Source organism: Melanerpes formicivorus, unplaced genomic scaffold, assembly GCF_026170545.1.
Source record: "Melanerpes formicivorus ecotype bairdi unplaced genomic scaffold, bMelFor1.0.p_v2 SCAF_67, whole genome shotgun sequence".
In the NCBI taxonomy this organism is placed as follows: domain Eukaryota; kingdom Metazoa; phylum Chordata; class Aves; order Piciformes; family Picidae; genus Melanerpes; species Melanerpes formicivorus.
The window spans coordinates 3,128,478-3,150,796 of record NW_027142419.1 but is presented as its reverse complement, the minus strand read 5'-3'; the positions used below and the strand labels follow the sequence as shown (position 1 = coordinate 3,150,796).

At 63.0% G+C, this 22,319-nt stretch overlaps 3 protein-coding genes across 4 annotated transcripts; all 3 read left to right on the top strand.

Annotated features, from left to right (window-relative positions):
* The first annotated feature begins 10,615 nt into the window (after window positions 1-10,615).
* C1QA (complement C1q A chain) lies at window positions 10,616-13,024 on the top strand. The gene is made up of 3 exons (XM_068162822.1): window positions 10,616-10,675; window positions 11,377-11,548; window positions 12,018-13,024. Exons 2-3 carry the CDS (start codon window positions 11,386-11,388, stop codon window positions 12,581-12,583), a joined length of 729 nt encoding a protein of 242 aa, XP_068018923.1. The 5' UTR covers window positions 10,616-10,675; window positions 11,377-11,385; the 3' UTR covers window positions 12,584-13,024.
* A 1,127-nt stretch (window positions 13,025-14,151) lies between these two features.
* LOC137453511 (complement C1q subcomponent subunit C-like) lies at window positions 14,152-17,534 on the top strand. Its single transcript, XM_068162823.1, has 3 exons — window positions 14,152-14,232; window positions 14,858-15,047; window positions 15,272-17,534. Exons 2-3 carry the CDS (start codon window positions 14,867-14,869, stop codon window positions 15,817-15,819), a joined length of 729 nt encoding a protein of 242 aa, XP_068018924.1. The 5' UTR covers window positions 14,152-14,232; window positions 14,858-14,866; the 3' UTR covers window positions 15,820-17,534.
* A 2,055-nt stretch (window positions 17,535-19,589) lies between these two features.
* Window positions 19,590-21,932, top strand: C1QB (complement C1q B chain). Of its 2 annotated transcripts, none has more exons than XM_068162856.1 (3): window positions 19,590-19,667; window positions 20,708-20,870; window positions 21,204-21,932. In XM_068162856.1, the coding sequence occupies exons 2-3, from the start codon at window positions 20,711-20,713 to the stop codon at window positions 21,776-21,778; spliced, it is 735 nt and encodes a 244-aa protein (XP_068018957.1). In that variant the 5' UTR covers window positions 19,590-19,667; window positions 20,708-20,710; the 3' UTR covers window positions 21,779-21,932. The 2 variants fall into 2 exon arrangements, with proteins under 2 accessions (XP_068018957.1, XP_068018958.1); XM_068162857.1 differs by having other exon boundaries at window positions 19,606-19,667; window positions 20,711-20,870.
* The last annotated feature ends 387 nt before the right edge of the window (window positions 21,933-22,319 follow it).

Sequence of the window (22,319 nt, the reverse complement as noted above, 5' to 3'; positions counted from 1 at the left end):
GGTTAGAAACTGAGGAGCCAAGTGTGATGGTTAACAGAGGGTGAGCCCAGGCCAGGCTGGCAGCTCTGCTGCCCTCGGAGCTGCGGCAGGGCACAGGGCAGGCCCCGTGGGGCAGCTCCTGCTGTGTGGGGCACTGAAGGCCACAGCTGCTGCTCAGCACTCATCTGGAGGGGCAGAGGGGAAATGTTGGCAGCCCCAAGCCTCCCAGGAATTCAGAAATCACAGAATGTTGGAGGCTGGAAGAGACCTCTGGAGGCCAACCCCCTGCCAGAGCAGGGTCCCCCAGGGCAGGGCACACAGAGCACATCCAGGGGGGGTTGGAATGGCTCCAGGGATGGAGACTCCACCACCTCTCTGGGCAGCCTGCTCCAGGGCTCAGCACCTTCAGTTACAGAAGCTCCTCCTCCTGTTCAGAGGAACTTCTGATGTTCAGTCTGTGCCCACTGCCCCTTGTGCTGTCCCTGGGCACCACTGAGCCAAGCCTGACCCCAGCCTCCTGCCCCCCAGCCTCCTGCCCCCCAGCCCTTCAGCATTTATAAGCCTGCTCCTCAGTGTCACCCTGGGGGGCTGGTGGGCCCCCAGCTCTACCCCACAGCTATCCCAATCCTTGGCCACACTTTGGAGCAGTTAGCTCATGTCCAGCCTGGTGTCCACCTCCCCCACCCCAACCCTTTCCCTACTCCAGCAACAAGTTCCCAGCCTGTGCCCCGTGTGCCAAGGCCAGGGGCAGTTACTCAGCCTCACCAGCAGCAGTGTGGAGGCCATGCCAGGGGAAGAGGAAGATGAGGTGGAATCCAATCACAGCTGCAGCTCCCCTGGAGCAACTGTGAGGAAGATAGAGCCAAACAGCTCAGCAGTGCCCAAAGATGGAGCGAGGGGCAGGGGCCACACAGGGACCCCCAAAGGCTCAGGGGGGACACGAGGAGGAAACACTGCACCTCGGTCTGGTGCAGCCCTCAGCCAGGTCTCCACTCATGTCAGATCTCTGCCTTTGGATGGCTTCAAGCCTAGGTAGGCAAAGCTCCAGCTGCCCTGGTCTGGTGCTGGGCACAGTCCTGCCAGGAGCAAGCAGCTGGGCAGGAGAGCCATCGTGGAGGTCCTTTCACCAGCTCTGCTGGCACCCACAGCACTGCTGCTGAGATCACTTTGCTCCTGGCTGCAGCCTGCCATGGTGCAGAGCTCTCCCCCCTAGCTTTGCAGAGGTCCTGGCTGACTCCCTGCTTGCTGCCTGCAAGGAGGCTTGGGGCACTCTGGGCTCTTTGGCTTGTCTTGAGAGACCATAGGATCCTTAAGGTTGGAACAGAGCTCTAAGATCATCAGGTCCAACCTTCTACCCAACACCTCCCCCAGACCGTGTCCTGAAGTGCCACATCCCCCCCTGCAGGGATGGTGAATCACCACCTCCCTGGGCAGCCTGTTCCAATGCCTGACCACTCCTGCAGTAAAGAAATGGTTCCTGGTATCCACCCTGACCCTCCCCTGGCACAGCTGAGGCCATTACCTCCTGTTCTGGTGTTACCTGGAAGAAGAGGCCAGCACCAGCCTCACTCCAGCCTCCATTCAGGGAGCTGCAGAGAGCAAGGAGGTCTCCTCTCCGCTTCCTCCTCTTCAGGGAAAGCAATCCCAGCTCCCTCAGCCTCTCCTCATGCAGCCCTCTTCTCCAAACCCCTCCCCAGCTTCGCTGCCTTTCTCTGGACCTGCTCCAGCCTCTCAGTGTCCTTATGCTGCAGTGCCCCAAACTGGACACAGCACTCGAGGTGCAGCCTCCCCAGTGCCAGGGGCAGGGGCACCATCGCTTCCTTCCTCTCTCACTGACCTGCAGGTGGACAGAATCACAGCCTGGATGCATCCACTGACCTTTGATGCACCCTGAGCAGTGGGAAGAAGCCAAACATCAGCCATGGTGGCAAGCAAAGCAACAGCCCCTCAAGGGGCCAGGTGCTCCCTGCAGCCCACAGCCCTGTGGCTTCCTGCTCACCACCACCATGCTGAGCTAACCAACCCTCTCCACAGGCTGCAGTGAGTAGCCCCTGGCCGTGGAGCTCCTCCTGCCGCTCCCCAAAGGCCTCCTGCTTCCTCTCTTTGCCCTCCTGCCCTGAAAGAACCATCCCCAGAGCAGCAGCAGCCCTGCCAGGCACACCTCGGGGGTCCTGCTGCGTGCTGCAGGGCTCCTGGGGTGCTGTCAGCACAGCTCTGGGCACCCTGCTCCCATCCCCTCCCTATCTGTGGCACATCCTCCCTGGCTGCTCCTGCTGTCAGTGCCTCAGACACAGCTCTGGGCACCCTGCTCCCAGCCCCTCCTGTCTGTGGCACATCCTCCCTGGCTGCTCCTGCTGTCAGTGCCTCAGACACAGCTCTGGGCACCCTGCTCCCATCCCCCCCTGTCTGTGGCACATCCTCCCTGGCTGCTCCTGCTGTCGGTGCCTCAGACACAGCTCTGGGCACCCTGCTCCCAGCCCCCCCTGTCTGTGGCACATCCTCCCTGGCTGCTCCTGCTGTGGCACATCCTCCCTGGCTGCTCCTGCTGTCAGTGCCTCAGACACAGCTCTGGGCACCCTGCTCCCAGCCCCTCCTGTCTGTGGCACATCCTCCCTGGCTGCTCCTGCTGTGGCACATCCTCCCTGGCTGCTCCTGCTGTCGGTGCCTCAGACACAGCTCTGGGCACTCTGCTCCCATCCCCCCCTGTCTGTGGCACATCCTCCCTGGCTGCTCCTGCTGTGGCACATCCTCCCTGGCTGCTCCTGCTGTCAGTGCCTCAGACACAGCTCTGGGCACCCTGCTCCCAGCCCCTCCCTGTCTGTGGCACATCCTCCCTGGCTGCTCCTGCTGTCAGTGCCTCAGACACAGCTCTGGGCACCCTGCTCCCAGCCCCTCCTGTCTGTGGCACATCCTCCCTGGCTGCTCCTGCTGTGGCACATCCTCCCTGGCTGCTCCTGCTGTCAGTGCCTCAGACACAGCTCTGGGCACCCTGCTCCCAGCCCCTCCTGTCTGTGGCACATCCTCCCTGGCTGCTCCTGCTGTGGCACATCCTCCCTGGCTGCTCCTGCTGTCAGTGCCTCAGACACAGCTCTGGGCACTCTGCTCCCATCCCCCCCTGTCTGTGGCACATCCTCCCTGGCTGCTCCTGCTGTCAGTGCCTCAGACACAGCTCTGGGCACCCTGCTCCCATCCCCTCCTGTCTGTGGCACATCCTCCCTGGCTGCTCCTGCTGTCGGTGCCTCAGATGCTGTCATTTGGATTCTGGCTGTGTTTGGATTGCAAACTCTCCCGATCTGCACACTCCAGCGAGGAGCACCGGAGCAGCTCGTCTGCATGCCCAGGAGCCGGGCCCGGCCCTCCTTCCAGCCCCAATAAATGCACACCGCACACAGGAAAGGCTGCAGAGCAATCAGCCAGATTAACCGGGGGGGGGGGGGGCAATGGTGACAAGCCCTGGCACCCCGAGGAGAGCAGGAGGGGAGGGGGCTGGGACAAGCTGTCCCGGCATTGCCCCGGGCTGCTCAGCGCTGCTCCCCCATCGCCTCTCGTCCCGGGAGCCGGCAGGGAGCTGCAGCAGCGCCGGGAGGCGGCGAGCAGGGGCTGGGGCCTGAGAGCCTGGCTGGCAGCTCCATCCCTGCCCCTGCTCCTCACACCTGCTCTCTGCAGGCATCCCCACAGGAGCAGCACATCCCCTGGGATGGAGACCTGCCCAGGGGGCCAAGAAGGCCAAGGGCATCCTGGCCTGCAGCAGGAAGAGTGTGGCCAGCAGGAGCAGGGAGCTCATCCTGCCCTGTGCTCAGCACTGCTCAGGCCACAACTTGAGTCCTGTGTCCAGTTCTGGGCTCCTCAGGTTAGGAAAGAGGTTGAGCTGCTGGAAGGTGTCCAGAGAAGGGCAAGAAAGCTGGGGAGGGGTCTGGGGCACAGCCCTGTGAGGAGAGGCTGAGGGAGCTGGGGTTGCTTAGCCTGGAGAAGAGGAGGCTCAGGGGAGACCTTCTTGCTCTCTCCAACTCCCTGCAGGGAGGTTGTAGCCAGGTGGGGGTTGGGCTCTTCTCCCAGGCACCCAGCCCCAGAACAAGAGGACACAGTCTCAAGCTGTGCCAGGGGAGGTTCAGGCTGGAGGTGAAGAAGAAATTCTTCCCAGCAAGAGAGATTGGCCCTGGGGATGTGCTGCCCAGGGAGGTGGTGGAGTCCCCATCCCTGGAGGTGTTCAGGAGGGGATTGGATGTGGCACTTGGAGCCATGGTTCAGTCATGAGGTCTGTGGTGACAGCTTGGACTTGGTGATCTTTGAGGTCTCTTCCAACCTTGGTGATACTGTGAGACTGTTCTAGGCAGTGTGTGGCAAGTGGCCCTGCAGCCTGGCTCTCAGCTGGCACCTCGGGAGCTGCTCTGAGGGCACAGCAACTGCCCCTTGGGGTGTTGAGCAGAGAGCAGGAGGCTACTGAGCTGCTGCAGACACCACTGCCTCGGGCAGGACTTTCCCTGGTGGGCAGCAGCACCCTGGCACTGCCAGGCCACTCTGTGTGGCATCACTGGACCACCAGTGCCTGCAGAAGCACAGCTGCTCCGGGCCAGCCTCACCCCCTGCCGGCTGTGGGTGGCACACTGGGTGCTGGAGCAGAGCTGTGTGCAGGGGCTGCCAGCACACCTCCTCCTCCTGCCCTGATGCAGCCACTTAGGGCAGGGATCATGCCCCTGGACTGGGCACTGGTGAGGCCACACCTTCAGTCCTGGGCTCAGTTTTGGGCTTCTCACTCCATGAAGGACACTGAGGGCTGGAGCAGGACCAGAGAAGGGCAACAGAGCTGGGGAAGGGTCTGGAGAACAGGGCTGGGGAGGAGCAGCTGAGGGAGCTGGGGGTGCTGAGCCTGGAGCAGAGGAGGCTGAGGGAGACCTCATTGCCCTCTGCAGCTCCCTGAGAGGAGGCTGGAGCCAGGGGGGGGTTGGGCTCTGCTCCCTAGTCTCAGGTAACAAAAGGAGAGGAAATGACCTAAGACAGTGCCAGGGGAGGGTTAGGTTGGAGAGGAGGAACAATTTCTTTGCTGCAGGAGTGGTCAGGGACTGGCAGAGGCTGCCCAGGGAGGTGGTGGAGTCCCCATGCCTGGAGGTGTCCCAGAAGCCTGTGGCCATGGCAGCTGGGGCCAGGGTTTGGTGGCCATGGTGGGGCTGGGCTGATGCTGGGCTGGGGGATCCTGGAGGCCTTTTCCCAGCCAAACAATTCCCTGATTCCATGATTTGTCACTGTCTCCTGCACAGTGACAGGCAGGTGCTAGCCATTGGTTTCTCCTACTCTGGCAGCTCCTGCCTGTCAGCACTCAGCACCCAGGGGATGCCCAGCAGGGGAGCATCTCTCCCTCTTGTCTGCTGTCAGACAGCTCCTGTGTGCCTGCAGGCTCTGGGGACACAGGCAGGAAGCTTTCCTTCCATGAAGGGGTGCAAGGCTGGCATGGCACTGATCTAGCTGGCACCACCAGGTGGGAGGGCAGCAACAAGGTGAGGAAGATGCCCCATGGGCCATCCTGAAAGGAGGAGGGTTGCTCAGGGTAAAGCTCATCTGGTTCTGGGCCTGCAGCAGAGCCAGGAGGCCACCACAGGAAGCCTAAATGATGCAGCTGCTCCCCAGGGTGCTGGGGTTCCCCACACCCAGGGCTGGTTCTGGCTCTGCTGGGGCTCTGTAGGGCACCTCCATCAGCTGGCTGCTGCAGGGCACCTCCTCTGCCTTGGCCTTTGCCCCATTCCAGGTCACCTGGGGGACTCTCCTCAGTCATCCTTGCCCCTGCTCCATGCTGGAGCCTGCTGGTGGGATGCTGCTGGGCTGATATCAGCAGGGACAACCTGACAGGGCTTCATGAGCCCTTGCACCTTCCACCATGGCTTGGTCCTCACTGAGGTAACAGCCCTCCTGCCTTAGCCTCAGCGAGGGCCAACCCTGGCCCAGCTTGGGGGAAGAGCATTTGTGGCCTCACTGTTTGCAGGAGGCTGCTGATCTGTCCTGGCTCCCAGTGCCTGCTGGCCAGGTGAGGAGGCAGAGACAGAACCACAGAAGTGCTGAGGTTAGGAGAGGCCTTTGAGCTCCTCAAGCCCAGCTGCTCACCCAGAGCTCACAACCACTGCTGCTGAGCCACTGCCACTGCACCCCAGCGCTCAGCACCACACAGGGATGGGGACTCCACTCTCCCTGGGCAGCCTGGGACAGTGCCCAAGGACCCTTTCTGGGAAGAAATTGTTCCTAACATCCAGCCTGAACCTCCCCTGACACAACTCCAGGCCTGATCCTGCTGTCACTTGTTGCACGTGGGAAGAGACCAACCCCCACCTTGCCCCATCCTCCTTGGAGGGCTTGTGGAGGGCTTGTAGAGCCTTCCCCACCCCAGACACAACAGTCTCACAGTCTCACAGTCTCACAGTATCACCAAGGTTGGAAGAGACCTCGAGGATCATCAAATCCAACCTCTCACCACAGACCTCATGACTGAACCATGGCTCCAAGTGCCACATCCAATCCCCTCCTGAACACCTCCAGGGATGGGGACTCCACCACCTCCCTGGGCAGCACATCCCAAGGGCCAACAACTCTCTCAGTGAAGAACTTTCTCCTCACCTCCAGCCTAAACCTCCCCTGGCACAGCTTGAGACTGTGTCCTCTTGTTCTGGTGCTGGCTGCCTGGGAGAAGAGACCAACCCCCAGCTGGCTCCAACCTCCCTTCAGGGAGTTGCAGAGAGCAAGAAGGTCTCCCCTGAGCCTCCTCTTCTCCAGGCTAAGCAACCCCAGCTCCCTCAGCCTCTCCTCACAGGGCTGTGCTCCAGACCCCTCCCCAGCTTTCTTGCCCTTCTCTGGACACCTTCCAGCAGCTCAACCTCTTTCCTAACCTGAGGAGCCCAGAACTGGACACAGGACTCCAGGTGTGGCCTGAGCAGTGCTGAGCACAGGGCAGGATGAGCTCCCTGCTCCTGCTGGCCACACTCTTCCTGATGCAGGCCAGGATGCCCTTGGCCCTCTTGGCTGCCTGGGCACACTGCTGGCTCATGTTCAGGCAGCTGTCAATCAGCACCCCCAGGTCCCTCTCTGCCTGGCAGCTCTCAGCCACTCTGCCCCCAGCCTGTAGCTCTGCCTGGGGTTGCTGTGGCCAAAGTGCAGCCCCTGGCACTTGGACTTGTTGAATGCCATCCTGTTGGCCTCTGCCCATCTGTGCAGCCTGGCAAGGTCCCTCTGCAGAGCCCTTCTGCCCTCTAACTGACCAACATCTGCTCCCAGCTTGGTGTCAGCTGCAAACTTGCTGATGACTGACTCCATCCCCTCCTCCAGATCATCAATGAAGATATTGAACAGGCTGGGGCCCAGCACTGCTCCCTGGGGCACACCACTGGTGCCTGGCTGCCAGCTGGCTGTGGCACCATTCCCCACCACTCTCTGGGCTCAGCCTCCAGCCAGTTCCTAACCCAGCTCAGAGAGCTGCTGTCCCAGCCAGGGGCTGACAGCTTGGCCAGGAGTTTGCTGTGGGGGACGGTGTCAAAGGCCTTGCTGCAGTCCAGGCAGACCACATCCACAGGCCAGGTCCCTCAGCTGCTCCTCATAGCGCTGTGCTCAATGCCCTTCTCCAGCCTGCTTGCCCGTGTGCCTGCTCTGCAGCTGGACGTCCTGCGCTGGGGCCGGGGGGATGCCCGGGGGGTGCGCAGGGGTCTCCCCGTCCGCTGCTGCTGCGGAGCGCTGCGGGCAGGCGGCGCAGGGCATGGCTGAGGCTGCAGCGCCACCTCGTGGCCAGTCCCTGCCGCGCCGGGCACGGCCCTGCGGCACCGCCCGCTCCCGGAGGCACCCCGAGGGGAAGGGGAAGGAGGAAAGCGCCGGGCTGGGGGGATCTGGGGCCGCTGCGACCTGCAGAAACCCACGGGACGGCAGCAGGAAGGGCTGGAGCTCCCCAGAAGGAGGCTGGAGCCGGGGGGGCTCGGTCTGTTCTCCCTAGGAACAAGGGATAGAGTGGAAGCAAACGGCCTCAAGGTGCACCCCAGGAGGTTTTAGGTTGGTTTGGCCTCAAACTGCCACAGTTGGACATTAGAAGAAATTTCTTTCCTGAAAGGGTTCTCAGGCACTGGCCCAGGCTGCCCAGGGAGGTGCTTGGATCCTCATCCCTGGAGGTGTTTACAAGAGGCAGAGATGTGGTGCTGAGGGCCATGGCTCAGCCCCAGCCTCGGCAGAGTTAGAGGGTGGTTGGACTCACTGATCTGAGAGATCCTTCCCAACCAAAAGGGATTCTGTGAGCCCACGAAGAGGCCACAGCCCCCAGTTTGCTGCCCTGGCACTGCTGCCAGAGGAAGGAGCTGAGCCAGCCCTAGGCAGCTCCTCCTGCCCCAGCTGAAGCTGCACACTGCAAGGCTAAAGGAGGCAGCAGAGGCTGAGTCTGTGTCCCAGCTGCAGCTCCAGGGGAGGAGGAGGAGGAGGTGCTCAGGATCACAGGGAGAAGAAGGCTTGGAAGGCACAGAAACACTGAGAGTCGAGTGGAGGTCAGCAGTGCTCAGGAGCCTCAGGCACCTGGAGGAGATGCTGCCTGGGCCAAAAACAGCATCCAGGAGATGCTGGAAATCCATAAGCACCTCCTTGTAACTCAGCAGGGGGTGAAGGGCCAGTCAGGGACACAGGGCAGGGGAGCAGCAGGGCACAGCCACCAATCGATCCTGGATGGAATGGTGGAGAGGTCTCCTGGATGGAATGGTGGAGAGGCCTCCTGGATGGAATGGTGGAGAGGCCTCCTGGATGGAATGGTGGAGAGGTCTCCTGGATGGAATGGTGGAGAGGTCTCCTGGATGGAATGGTGGAGAGGTCTCCTTCTGGCTGTGTGTGAGGGGAGGGCAGGAGGGCAATTAGTGTCCAGCAGCGGCTTTGGGGGCAGGGAGGGCCTTCCAAACTCACCTGTCATCTTCTCTTGACATGCCTGCAGCTCTGGCTGGTGGAGGAGCTCTGCTGATAACACACAGCTGTGTTTCTCCTGGGCACCTGATTTATTATGGGCTGGCTGTGTGGTTAAAGCTTCTCCTGCATGGCATGGAGAGGGCATCGTCCCTGCGTCAGAGACCAGCCAGGGGCAGATCTCCACAGGCTGATGGAGCTGCACTGAGCAGTGAAGTCCTGCTGGGCAAGGGCCTGGGGGCTGGTGGCTGCTTTCAGCCTCCTCATTGCCTTTCTCAGCTGCTTTGGAAACAATGCCACAGATTCCTGGGGTCTGCTAGAGGTGGTGGGCAAGGGGAACAGAGGGCTGCCAGCCCCCCCTGGCCCTGAGACCATTCTGCTCTCAGGCTTGCACACCTTGAGCAGCCTCCTCTGGGCTCCAGCTGCTGCTGCCTTCACTTCGGGCACCCAGTGCCTCGTTCTCCTCTGCCACCAGCTCCTGAAGGGAGACTGCAGGTGGATATGGAGCAGAAAGCCTCTCACAGCCACTGCATCCCCGGGGGGGCCGGGCTGGGCCCAGGGCCCCGAGGGTGTTCAGCTGCTGGGGTCAGCAAATCTCATCCCTCTGCTTCCTCCCACAGAGGGACCTGGGCACTGCTGGGGCTGGGGGGCTGCTTTTGGGGGCTGCTTTGGGGGCTGCTTTTGGGGGCTGCTTTTGGGGGCTGCTTTTGGGGGCTCTTTTTGGGTGCTTTTGTGCCAGAGCTGAATGTGCATCCCTGTGCACCTTCCCTGGGCACCATCCCTGGACACCATCCCTGGGCACCTTCCCTGGGCACCTTCCCTGGGCACCATCTCTGGACACCATCCCTGTGCACCTTCCCTGGGCACCATCCCTGGGCACCATCCCTGGACACAATCCCTGGGCACCATCCCTGGGCACCATCCCTGGGCACAATCCCTGGGCACCTTCCCTGGGCACCGTCCCTAGGCACCATCCCTGGGCACTGTCCCTGGGCACCATCCCTGGGCACCTTCCCTGGCTCCCTGGTGGGGTGAGCCTGCAGGCCTGGCTGAGGCTGTGCTCAGCTCCTGGGGGTGCCCAGGCCTGGCTGGGGCAAGGCACAGCCGCTCAGAGGGGCCTGGGAGCAGCCTCAGAGCCGGAGAGCCTCTGATGCTCTGCTCTGCCACAGAGACAAGGTCCCCACAGAGCTGGGTGAGGGCAGTGGGAAGATGTTCACCAAGGCTTCCTGAGGCCCTGCTCAGCCACCCAGGCACTGGCAATGCCTTTGCTGGAGCCCTGCCAGGTGCAGAGCCAAGGTGGGCATCTGGAGGGCTCAGCAATGCCAGCACTGGGTACCAGTGGCAGCCCAGAGCAGGTCCATGACATCTGGGCCCCTGGATGGCCATGCCAGCTGTCCCCTCCTGCAGTGGCAGAGCTGTGGCCCCCTGCACCCTGGCATTGCTGTGTGCCCAAGCACAGCACCCCTGCTGCAGGGAGCAAGCTGCTGAGTCAGCCTGAGCCTGCATCTGCTGAGCCAGCTCTTCCCTGTGACCAGCACAGCCAAGGTCAGGCATGGGAAAGGGAAGAGAGAGCGAAGAGAAAGTGAAAGCTGGCACTTACCCAGGCTGGCAAAGGGGAAGAGGGAGTGAAGAGAAAGTGAAATCTGGAGTCTGGCATTTCCCCAGCCAGGCAAAGCCTGGTGCCTGTCAGCACATCCCCACCCCCACCCTGCTCCTCTTCCTCCCTGCACCCAGGGGAGAGCTTCCAGCAAGCAGCTGCTGCTCAGACTGCTCAGTCTCCAGCCCCAGTGAGGAGGTAAGTCACCCAGATCGCTGGGGACACAGCTCCTCTGCCCCTGCTCTCCAGTCCTTGTTCCCTGTCCCCTTCCTTTCTTCACTTGCCCCCTCCACAAGGGTTTAAGTAGGAAAAGAGGGAGAAGATGTGGGGCAGGAGGGAGGAGGCTGCAGGGATCTGTCCTTGCACCAAGTGGCTGTGGGCATCCCTGGGCTCTGCAGGCTTGGCCTGAGCTGAGCACCTCAGCTTTGGGGCCAGGTCTGTGTGCTTAGGAGGTATCTTGCCTGTGCTGAGGAGCTGGATCCCTCCTGCCTGGGGATCCCACCCCTGTTTGTCCCTTCCCTGGTGTTCTTCTGCATCCCCTGCCCACTTGTGCTCTCTCTGCACCACTGCTGGCTCCCCCAGTGCAGGGAGCAGCACTCTGCACGCCCCTGACGTGTGCCCAGGACGTGCCCACAGGCTTTGTGCTGTGCTCCCTGTCCTGGCCTTCCAGCCACAGCCTGGCTGTGGGCACATGCCAGAGCTCTTCTGTGCCATCAGTGACTCCAGATCACACAAGGAAAGAGCCTCAGAGTCCTTCCCTGCAGTTACCTCTGCCGGGCAGCCGCCGGTGCCGTGGCAGATCTGTGCTGGCAGCGCCTGGTGTGGCTGTGCCAAGGTGCAGCTGGGTGCCTGCTGCCTGCCCGCCCCCAGCCCCACCTCCCTCAGCCCTGTGCTTGCAGGGAGGCAGGATGCAGCCCAGGCTGTGGCTGGTGACTGGCACCCTGGCAGCGGTGCTGGGCAGGGTGCTGCTGCAGGACGGCGTGTGTCGGGCACCGGACGGCAAGGATGGGCTCCCCGGAGCCCCTGGCCTCGACGGGAGGCCAGGCCTGAAGGGTGATGTGGGAGAGCCAGGTAAGGGGGAGCCAGGGATGAGTGCTGCAGGTGGGCTCTTGGTGGGAGCGCCACGGGCTGGGAAAGCAGCCCCGGAGGGCTCAGACGTGCAGGGAATTCTCCTCCTGGGCAGGGCAGCCCCAGGCTGTGGCTCTGCACAGCTCCCCGGGGGCGGGCTGGCACGGGTGCTGCTCTCCTCTCCCCAGTACCAAGGGACAGAGCCGGAGGGAATGGCCTCAGGGTGCCCCAGGGGAGGTTTTGGAGGGACATTAGACAAAAAAAGTGTCGCTGAAAGGGCTGTCAGCACTGCCCCAGGCTGCCCAGGGAGGTGGGGGGGGGGGGGGGGACCCCGTGCCCGGGGGTGTTTAGAAGCAGTGTAGGTGAGGTGCTTGTGGACGTGGCTTAGTGCAGGGCTGGTGGTTGGACTCAACGATCTTGAAGGTCTATTCCCAGCTGAACGGTTCTGTGACTCTGCTCCACCTCTCCCCAGGGAAATCAGTGCGCAGCACAGGCGTCCGCGGCCCCAGAGGGGATGCCGGCGAGCCGGGGGCCCCTGGCCAGCCGGGGGTGAGGGGCTTGCCGGGGCTGCCCGGCTCCCCCGGGGCGCCAGGGCCGAGGGGGCTGCCAGGCTTGAAGGGGCAAGCCGGCGACGCCATGGATCACCCGCGGCCTGCCTTCTCCGCCTCCCGGCGGTCCCCCCCGGCCGCGGGCAGGACGGTGGTGTTCGACAACATCATCACCAACGAGGAGAGCCACTACAGCCCCCGCAGCGGGGAGTTCACCTGCCGCCTCCCCGGCATCTACTACTTCGCCTACCAGGTGGTGTCGGTCGGGGACCTGTGCCTGAGCATCACCAAGAACGGGGAGCCCGTGGCCAGCTTCTGCGACGACAACAGCCGCAGCCTGCGGCAGGTCAACTCCGGCAGCGCCGTGCTCAGCCTGGCCGCGGGCGACCGCATCTCCATCAGCACCGACCCGGCCCGGAGCGCCATCTACAGCGGCTCCGAGGCCGACAGCGTCTTCAGCGGCTTCATGCTGTCCCCGCAGCTGGTCTGAGGCACCCTGGGCTCGGCCCTGCCTAGCCCCGGAGCGTCTCAGTCTGTGCCCGCAGCTTTGCCCCCCCGGCCCTGTGGGGTGGGTCAGCACCACAGCAAACACACCACACCCAGACTGAGCCACCCCACGGGTCCTGTGTTTCCACCAGGGTCACAAAGTGACCAGGCTGTGGGTCACCACCACACCAGTGAGAGCCCTTCGAGCAGTTGCCTCCATGCTGAGCCAGCCTGCTCCGTCCTGCAGGCAGAGGACAGCCGGCCCCAGCAGCCCTTTCCCCTGCTGGGCAGCCACTGGGGGCCACTGCCCAGCACTGACCCTTCTCTCCTAGCAGGACCTCACTGTGTGCCACTGCTTCTGCTGCCCCAGCCCCTGCAAAGGCCTTGCTGGTGCCAGGCCACCGCTGCCTCCCCATCAGTGTGAATAAACTCTCCTCTCACAACAGCTGCCTGGGTTTTCGTTCCTGTTCTTGTGTCTTTCCCAAGCCGTTGATGTCCTGGGCCTCTTCCCACGCTGCCCAGGGACAGCACTGCCCCCAGCTTGCCCCTGGCCAAGCACAGACCCCAGCTGCAAAGGCAGAAGGACCTGAGGGAGCTGAGTGTGCAAGCAGAGCTGGAACTTAGAGGGGGGAATGGGAAACCTCTGAGGCAAGCCTGTGGGAGTCCTTTCTCTGAGAAGTCCCAAGGCAGCTGTCCTCTGTGGGCAGCAGATGAAGCACCTCCCCCACCAGGTCCTCTGCTGGTACCCAGGCTCTGCCAGGAAGCTGAGAGGCAGCTGTGGTCCTCCAGCCTCAGGCTGGAAGAGTCAGAGCCATCAGGGTGACTGCTGCTGCTGCTGGTGGAGTTGTGAGGTGAAGCTCTTCCTCTTTGGCTTGGAGTGGGGCTAGTGGGCATCAGGCTGGGCTGGGCACCTGCCCAGACTGGTCTCAGGCAGCCAGAAAGCATCAGGGAAGCCATGCAGGTGCCATACCCTGAGACTGCTCCTCAGAGGCAGTCAGATGTCTCCATCCCCAGACTCGTGTGGAGGAGGCCAGGCCATGGGCAACGAGCAGCACCCTGCCCAGGGCTGCTGGCCCCTCAGCAAGTCCAGCACCCAGCAGAGCTGGCAGAGCACAGGGCAAGGTGCAGAGGACACAACCAGCCTGGGGTCAGAAAGCTCAGGGGGAAATGTGCCTCAGTGCCATGGCCTAGGGGAGCAGCATCTCCCACCAGAGCCAGGCAGTGGCCTCCTCACTGCACAGCTCCAGCTCCACGGAGCCACCACGATGCTCTGCCCACTTCAGGATGGCTGAAGGCAGGAGATTAGAGGAGGGTTAAGTCCCCACTGTGGCTGGAGGGTTTGTGGCACATGTCCTGGCAGAGGCTCATCTCACCTCTGTCCTTCCAGCCCCTGCTGCTGCTGCTGCACAAGCTCAGGTCTTGCTGGGCAGCCAGGAAAGTGCTGGCTCAGAGAAAACAGCCAGGCAGGAGGATGTGAAACAGGGCTGGGGGCCAGCTGGGGCTTCTGGGTCCCCAAGATCCCTTTCCTAACTCCACAGCTTCCCCTGGGAGGGTGTCACAGAGTCACCTCCGTGGTGCTGTGCCAGCAGGCAGAGCCCACAGCACCCAGAGGGCTCAGCAGTGCAGAACTCCAAGCCCTGCTCCCCAGCCAAGGTAAGAGGTGCTGCAGGGTCCTTGTCTTTGGGGAGGCTGCATGGGGTGTGGGGTCCAGCAGCATGGCACAGTGCTGGGCTGTGGAGAGGAGAAGAGAGAAGCAGAGGCACTGCCAGGCTGCACACACTGAGGGGGATGCAGACTTGTCCTTGCTGGGAGAAGACCCAGCCCTTGGGGCCAGGCACTGCCCTGGGTGATCCCCAGCTCCTGGGGACTGGATCCTGTTAGGCAGATCCAGGGGAGTCAGGAGACTGCTGGAGCAGGGGTGAGATCAGCTGGGTGGCAGCACAGCATGGTGCAGTGGGCTGCAGCAGCAAATGCAGCAGGTTTGGGACACCAGGCCAGGAGAGCTTTGGGCTGGCCATGGGAACTGCATCCAGACAGGAGGTCCAACCCTCCCTGTGCCATCAGAGGCTGCCCTGGGGGTGATGATGAGCCCAGAGCCTGTCTCTGCACCTCTGCCTCCCCACCACCTGGCAGCTGGTGTGGGGGGACTCTGAGGGCACAGCCACGGCAGCCTGGTGCTCCTGGTGCAGCCAGCCCCAGCGCCTGGAGCCTCCTCTGCCCCATGGCCTGGAAGCCACTCTGCTGTGGCTCCTACCCCAACACTTCCTTTGCCTTTCAGAGCACCAAAATGGGGCAGAGCTCCTGGGAGCAGCTCCACCTGGCCCTTGTCCTTCTGCTCCTGAGTCTGGGGTCCACTGTGGCAGGAGATGGCCCCCACAGCTGCTATGGGATTCCAGGCCTGCCAGGCATGCCAGGGATGCCAGGCAAGGATGGCAGGGATGGACTGAAGGGAGCCAAAGGCGAGCCAGGTGAGTGAGCAAGGGGAGGAAGGGTGCAGGCTGCTGAGGTGAGGCCACTGAGCCCCCCGGGGCTGCTCCACCTCGGGCTGCAGCTCCTGAGAGCATCCTCCGTGCAAGGGCAGCAGCAGAGGAGGCTGGAGAGAGGCAACCACCTCCTGCCTGAGGGAAGGGGGTGGAGGATCCTCTGCTCACATCCTGCCACTGACTCCTTTTCACTGCCCCCTGCCCCACAGGTGTCCCTGCAGTGCGAGGGCTCAAGGGGATGAAAGGAGACCCAGGCATCCCTGGCTTGCCAGGCCAGCCAGGCCCCAGGGGCTTGCAGGGTCCCCCTGGACTGCCTGGCTTCCCGGGAGCACCAGGGGCGCCAGGCTTGCCGGGCAGCTACAAGCAGAAGCTGCTCTCAGCCTTCTCGGTGAGGAGGCAGAGCCAGGAGCACCCCCCGAGGAACGTCCCCGTGCTCTTCAGCCAGGCCCTCACCAACACCCACCACGACTACAACACCACCACCGGCACCTTCACCTGCAGGCTCCCAGGCCTCTACTACTTTGTCTTCCACACCTCCCTGACAGCCAACCTGTGTGTGAGCCTGCACAGGGACGGGAGGAAGGCTGCCAGCTTCTGCGACCACAGGAGCAACGCCCTGCAGGTCAGCTCCGGCGGCGCCCTGCTGCGCCTGGCCGCGGGCAGCCAGGTCTGGCTGGCAGTGAACGACTACGACGGCATGGTGGGCACCAGCTACTCTGACAGCATCTTCTCGGGCTTCCTGCTCTACCCCGACTAGGGACCCCCCAGAGCCCACCCCAGCACGCTGCCCCTGCCCTGCTGACACTGCTGCTCACCCCCAGCCTCCCCCCGAGGGTGCTCCAGGCCTCGCTGCCCTGGGGGAAGCCCCAGCGTGGGGGCAGCCACCTCTGCCAGACACCACCCCTGCCAGACACCACCCCTGCCAGACACCACCTCTGCCAGACACCACCCCTGCCAGACACCACCCCTGCCAGACACCATCTCTGCCAGACACCACCTCTGCCAGACACCACCCCTGCCAGACACCACCTCTGCCAGACACCATCTCTGCCAGACACCACCTCTGCCAGACACCATCTCTGCCAGACACCACCTCTGCCAGACACCACCCCTGCCAGACACCATCTCTGCCAGACACCACCCCTGCCAGACACCATCTCTGCCAGACACCACCCCTGCCAGACACCATCTCTGCCAGACACCATCTCTGCCAGACACCACCCCTGCCAGACACCACCCCTGCCAGACACCACCTCTGCCAGACATCACCCCTGCCAGACACCACCCCTGCCAGACACCACCTCTGCCAGACACCACCTCTGCCAGACATCACCCCTGCCAGACACCACCTCTGCCAGACACCACCCCTGCCAGACACCATCTCTGCCAGACACCTCCTCTGCCAGACACCATCTCTGCCAGACACCTCCTCTGCCAGACACCATCTCTGCCAGACACCACCCCTGCCAGACACCACCCCTGCCAGACACCATCTCTGCCAGACACCACCCCTGCCAGACACCTCCTCTGCCAGACACCATCTCTGCCAGACACCACCTCTGCCAGACACCATCTCTGCCAGACACCTCCTCTGCCAGACACCACCCCTGCCAGACACCATCTCTGCCAGACACCACCTCTGCCAGACACCACCCCTGCCAGACACCATCTCTGCCAGACACCACCTCTGCCAGACACCACCTCTGCCAGACACCATCTCTGCCAGACACCACCTCTGCCAGACACCACCCCTGCCAGACACCATCCCTGCCAGACACCACCTCTGCCAGACACCACCTCTGCCAGACACCTCCTCTGCCAGACACCACCTCTGCCAGACACCTCCTCTGCCAGACACCACCCCTGCCAGACACCTCCTCTGCCAGACACCACCCCTGCCAGACACCACCCCTGCCAGACACCACCTCTGCCAGACACCACCCCTGCCAGACACCACCCCTGCCAGACACCTCCTCTGCCAGACACCACCCCTGCCAGACACCACCCCTGCCAGACACCACCTCTGCCAGACACCACCCCTGCCAGACACCACCCCTGCCAGACACAACCTCTGCCAGACACCATCTCTGCCAGACACCACCTCTGCCAGACACCACCCCTGCCAGACACCACCCCTGCCAGACACCTCCTCTGCCAGACACCACCCCTGCCAGACACCTCCTCTGCCAGACACCACCTCCTGACCTGGGCCCTGGGAAGGGGCAGCCACTGACCAGGGGCACTGGCACCTCTGGATGTAGCTGTGCCCAGAGTGATGGTGCCAAGCCCCCAGGGCTCTGCTGGCACTGCCACGTTCATCCACCCTGATAACCTTCTGCTGCCAGGGTCAGAGGTGTCTCTGTGTCTCTCTGCTGCCCACCTGGGGCATTCAGCTGTCCTGGAGCAGGCTTGCAGCAGCTCCTTTGCCATGACCTGGCTGTGGAAAGTGTCAATAAAGCCTTCCCCGCTGGACCTGGCCTGGGGTGTTCCTTCCCATGGGTGGGTGGAGGGAGGAAGGGAGGGAGAGAGGGAGGGAGAGAGGGAGGGAGGGAGGGATGGATGTGTGGATGGAGGGATGGATGGAGGGATGGATGGAGGGAGGGAGGGAGGGATGGATGGATGGAGGGAGGGAGGGATGGATGGAGGGAGGGATGGAGGGAGGGAGGGAAGGATGGATGGAGGGCTGGATGCATGCATGCATGGATGGAGGGATGGAGGGATGGATGGATGAAGGGAGGGAGGAAGGGAGGGATGGATGGAGGGATGGAGGGATAGATGGATGGATGGATGGATGGAGGGAGGGAGGGATGCAGGGAGGGATGGAGGGAGGGATAGATGGATGGATGGAGGGATGGATGGATGTATGGATGTATGTATGGAGGGATGGATGGAGGGATGGATGGAGAGAGGGAGGGATGGATGGAGGGATGGAGGGATGAATGGAGGGAGGGAGGGAGGGAGGGATGGATGGATGGATGGATGGATGGAGATTGGGGGTTGGGGGGCAGGGGGAGGGAGTGCACCTCTGGACATCTGTGTGGCATCAGAATGTCCCCAAGCCCCCAGGGGCTCACTCTCACCCTCAGTGAGCAGCAGACACCACTGGCAGCCCTGGCTTTGGTGGGCAGGGGGATGGGCCCCAGCTGCACTGACTGCAGGGAGGGGACAGTTCCACACACACAGCCCCCACCTAGGGGAAGCTAAGGCTCCTCCATCAGACACCTTGATTCCCCTCCCCCCCCTTCCCCTCCAGCGGGATGCAGGTCAGCTGCAGAGGGCCCCAGCCACAGAGCAGAGCTGGCAGCCAGGCTCCAGAGGCTGGGACCAGCACAGGCTGCCACAGGACAAGCACCAGGGACAGGGCAGGGCAAGTGCCCTCAGCCAGACTGAAGGAGCCACAGAGACCACCAAGAGACAGTGGAGACTCTTCCTGGGGGCTCACAGTTTTCAGGCTGGACTGGAGGACCTGTAAAGGTCCCTTCCAACCCAAACCATTCTGTGACTGCCCCCTGCCAAAGGAGGTCAGCCCCCTGTGCTCCACCTCTGTAGGGCATCAGCAGAAAGCAGGACTTGAGTCCTGTGTCCAGCTCTGGGCTCCTCAGGTCAGGAAAGAGGTTGAGCTGCTGGAAGGTGTCCAGAGAAGGGCAAGAAAGGTGGGGAGGGGTCTGGAGCACAGCCCTGGGAGGAGAGGCTGAGGGAGCTGGGGTTGCTTAGCCTGGAGAAGAGGAGGCTCAGGGGAGACCTTCTTGCTCTCTGCAACTCCCTGCAGGGAGGTTGGAGCCAGGTGGGGGCTGGGCTCCCAGGCAGCCAGCACCAGAACAAGAGGGCACAGTCTCAAGCTGTGCCAGGGGAGGTTTAGGCTGGAGGTGAGGAGAAAGTTCTCCCCAGCAAGAGAGATTGGCCCTTGGGATGTGCTGCCCAGGGAGGTGGTGGAGTCCCCATCCTTGGAGGTGTTCCAGAGGGGACTGGATGTGGCACTTGGAGCCATGGGTTAGCTGCCAGGACGTGCTGGGGGACAGCTTGGACTTCTCTGAGGCCTTTTCCAACCTTATTGCTTCTATGACTCTATGACTGGAAATGCTTTTCCCAGAGGGTGAAACCACTTCCCACCCACCAGAGGTAGGAGAGCCTGGGGGGATACATTCAGGGTGCTGGATGCTGAGACCCTGTAGCATCCTCTGGGCCTGCTGGCACCTCCCAGCAGAGCTGTGTCTGTGTGAGGAAGCCTGAGGGGTGCTGAGTGCCTGCACACTTCTGCACTCCTGAGGGCACCTGCCTGCAGCTCTTGTCTGGAGCCCCCAGCAGGGCTCCCCAGAGCAAGCACACCTGAGGGGCTGCCAGGGACCCTGCAGGGCACAGCAGACACCACTCTGCTCCCCAGGGCAGGGCTGCACAGGGGTGGCACATTCTGCTGAGCTGACAGACTGCCTGGGGGATATGAAAGTGACCCTGAAGAAGGGGCAAGAGCTGAAGAGGAGAAAGGGGATGTGGCCCAGATCCTTTCACAACCCTTCCAGCAAACTTCTGCTTCCCCTCAAGGGCATTTCCAAGCAGGAGGCTGCTGGCTCCTGCTCCATCTGCCCTCCTTGCAAGGAGAAGCTCGAGGTAAGGGCAAGGCCTTGGCAAGGCTGAGGCTTAGCTCCCCGGGGCAGGTAGGGCACAAGGGGAGCCCAGCAGCAGCTGGCACACAGCAGAGAAAGGAGGCTGGGGAGGTGGAGAGCCCTGAGGGCATCCTGACCTCTCCTTCTCCACCGGGCTGGGGGGAGGGGGAGATGGCAAATGCCCCGAGGGGTGATCAGGGACTGGGCAGTCTGAAAGGTGCCCTGGGGGTGCTCTGCTGCCCTGAGATCTTTTGCCATCTGCCTGGGCTTGGGCTGGGAGCCTGTAGGCTGGTCCTGGTCCCTGCCACGTCCAAGCTGCTGTGGCTGGAGGATCCAACTCACCCAGCTCTTTTCTGGCTGACAGCAGCATTCCAGGGCTGGGCAACTCCACCTGGGGCCAGAGAATGCAGCTGGGGCTCTCTGACATCCAGCTGCAGCCCCCAAGTGCCCACAGCTACACCAGGAGCTGGGGGTGCAGGAGGGGCAGGAGGAAGATGGGAGCCCAGGGACTGGAAGCTCAGGTGGCTCTCCCAGGGAGTCTGGTTGGGTACAGGAAAGCTCCTGGGGTGTGTGGCAGGACATGAGGGGAGCCCACAGGGGTCAGGAGGGCAGCTTTGGGGATTTCATTGCCAGCTGCAAGGACTGAAGCTGTGTCTCAGACGTGCTGGAGGGAAGCAAGAGCTATGTCCTTGCAGGTGATGAGGCCTGGGGGAGGGTTTTCCCCTGCAGGTGTGCTCCTAAGGGGGGATGCAGAACTCTGAGCATGGTCAGGCTGGACATCAGAGCCCTGGGACAGGCTAACCTCTCCCCAGCTCCTGACGTGGCTGAAGCTCTGAGCTTTTGCAAACTGGGAACCTAAGAGTGGGGAGAGTCTGACCCAGGCTCCCATGCCCACGGGGCCACCAGCACTGTGCATGTGGCTCTGCAGCAGGATGCTTTCCCTCCCTGTGGCTATCACCCAGATGTGCTTCTGAGCACCGCCTCCAGAGCCTCCAGTGCCTTTCCCATCCCCTCCCAGCCCCTCACCACCCTTCTGTGCTCCAGCAGATGCAGACTGTGTGGCTGCTGCTGCTCTGCCTGGCTGCAGGGCAGCTTGCAGGTGCCAACCTCTGTGAGACCTACGGCACCATCCCGGGCATCCCTGGGACACCAGGGCTGCCTGGCAGCAACGGCAGAGATGGAGAGAATGGCCCCAAGGGAGAGCCAGGTAAGGAGCAGGCTGCAGGTGGGGACTGCCTTGGGAACACCAGGGGCAGGGAAAGGCAGTGCCAGGCACGGTCCTGAGAAGGCAACCCCAGGCCTGCCAGTCCCTTTGGGGCCTTACCAGGCAGTGGTGATGCCTGGGGACAGAAGGGGCCAGGCAGACCACAGACCCCAAGGGACCTGGGGAGGGAGGAGGCATGAGAGCAATGGGTGGGCAGGGGTCTCTGCTGACCTGCACCCCAGGGCAGCTTCTGGTGTTTCCCATCCCAGTGCCCTCTCCACAGAGCTCCTGTGGAGCTCGGCTCTGCCCACAGGGACTCTTCCTCTTGCTTTCCAGGGCGCCCTGGGCAGGTGGAGAGCGAAGCAGACATGGGAGAGAAGGGAGACCCAGGAGTGCCAGGGCTCCCCGGGGAGGCCGGGCAGGGGGGCACCCCGGGGCAAAGGGGACTGCTAGGTCTCACGGGACCCCCTGGCCTCCCGGGGGACCACGGCGACTACAAGGCCACCCTGAAGTCAGCCTTCTGCGCCGCCAGGTGGCTGACGTCCTACCCGCGGCAGGGGCAGGCTGTGCGCTTCAGCCGCGTCCTGGCCAACGAGCAGGGCCACTACGAGAGCCGCTCCGGGCGCTTCACCTGCCGCCTCCCGGGCATCTACTACTTCACCTACCACGTCACCTCCAGGGGCAACCTCTGCCTCAGCCTGAAGAAGGGCCAGGCTGCCAGCAGCGGTGAGAAGGTGGTGACCTTCTGCGACTACGTGCAGGACAGCTACCAGGTCACCACGGGCGGCGTGGTGCTCAAGCTGGCCCACAATGAATCTGTCTGGCTGGAGCCCACCGAGGAGAACTCCCTGGTGGGGATGGAAGGCTCTGACAGCATCTTCTCTGGCTTCCTCATCTTCCCCGACGCTTAGTGCCCTGTAGGAGTCCCTCTGAAGCCCTCCTGCTGCTGGTTGGCTCCCGTGGGGCTCAGCAGTCCCCCGGCAAGGACTGCCGCGGGCTCGGCGCCCTGGGCGCACTGCTGCTGCTGCTCCTGCACATTAAACAGCTTCTTGTGCTGCTGCTTTCTTCCTGCCTAGCCTCTGCCTCCTTCTCTGGGACTTTCAGGAGCCTCCTGGATGTGCTCCTGGGTGCCCTGCCCTGGGTGACCCTGCTGTGGCAGGGGGGTTGCACTCAATGATCTCTGGAGGCCTCTCCCAGCCCCCACTATTCTATGAGAGGAGCTGAGGACCCCAAGGATGTTCCTGTCCCGGGGGGAGGTGACCATCCAGCACTGTACCCGGGTGGGCTGCCTGCAGCCCCCAGCCCACTCATGGCAGCGATGTGAAGTCCCCGGGGGTGTAAGCCAGGGTGCTCAGGGCACGGGAGAGGAGAGCTCGGGGGGCCGGCTGGGAGGTCCAGCATTTAAAAGGGAGCTGAATGAAGGGGATGAGGATCAGGGGTCTTGGGCCGGGG

Coding starts and splice junctions, on each gene's coding strand:
- C1QA (XM_068162822.1), top strand. CDS start 11,386: ATGCAGCCCAGGCTGTGGCTGGTGACTGGCACCCTGGCAGCGGTGCTG. Junction 11,549..12,017: donor GGGTGATGTGGGAGAGCCAG/GTAAGGGGGAGC, acceptor ACCTCTCCCCAG/GGAAATCAGTGCGCAGCACA.
- C1QB (XM_068162856.1), top strand. CDS start 20,711: ATGCAGACTGTGTGGCTGCTGCTGCTCTGCCTGGCTGCAGGGCAGCTT. Junction 20,871..21,203: donor TGGCCCCAAGGGAGAGCCAG/GTAAGGAGCAGG, acceptor CTTGCTTTCCAG/GGCGCCCTGGGCAGGTGGAG.
- LOC137453511 (XM_068162823.1), top strand. CDS start 14,867: ATGGGGCAGAGCTCCTGGGAGCAGCTCCACCTGGCCCTTGTCCTTCTG. Junction 15,048..15,271: donor GGGAGCCAAAGGCGAGCCAG/GTGAGTGAGCAA, acceptor CCTGCCCCACAG/GTGTCCCTGCAGTGCGAGGG.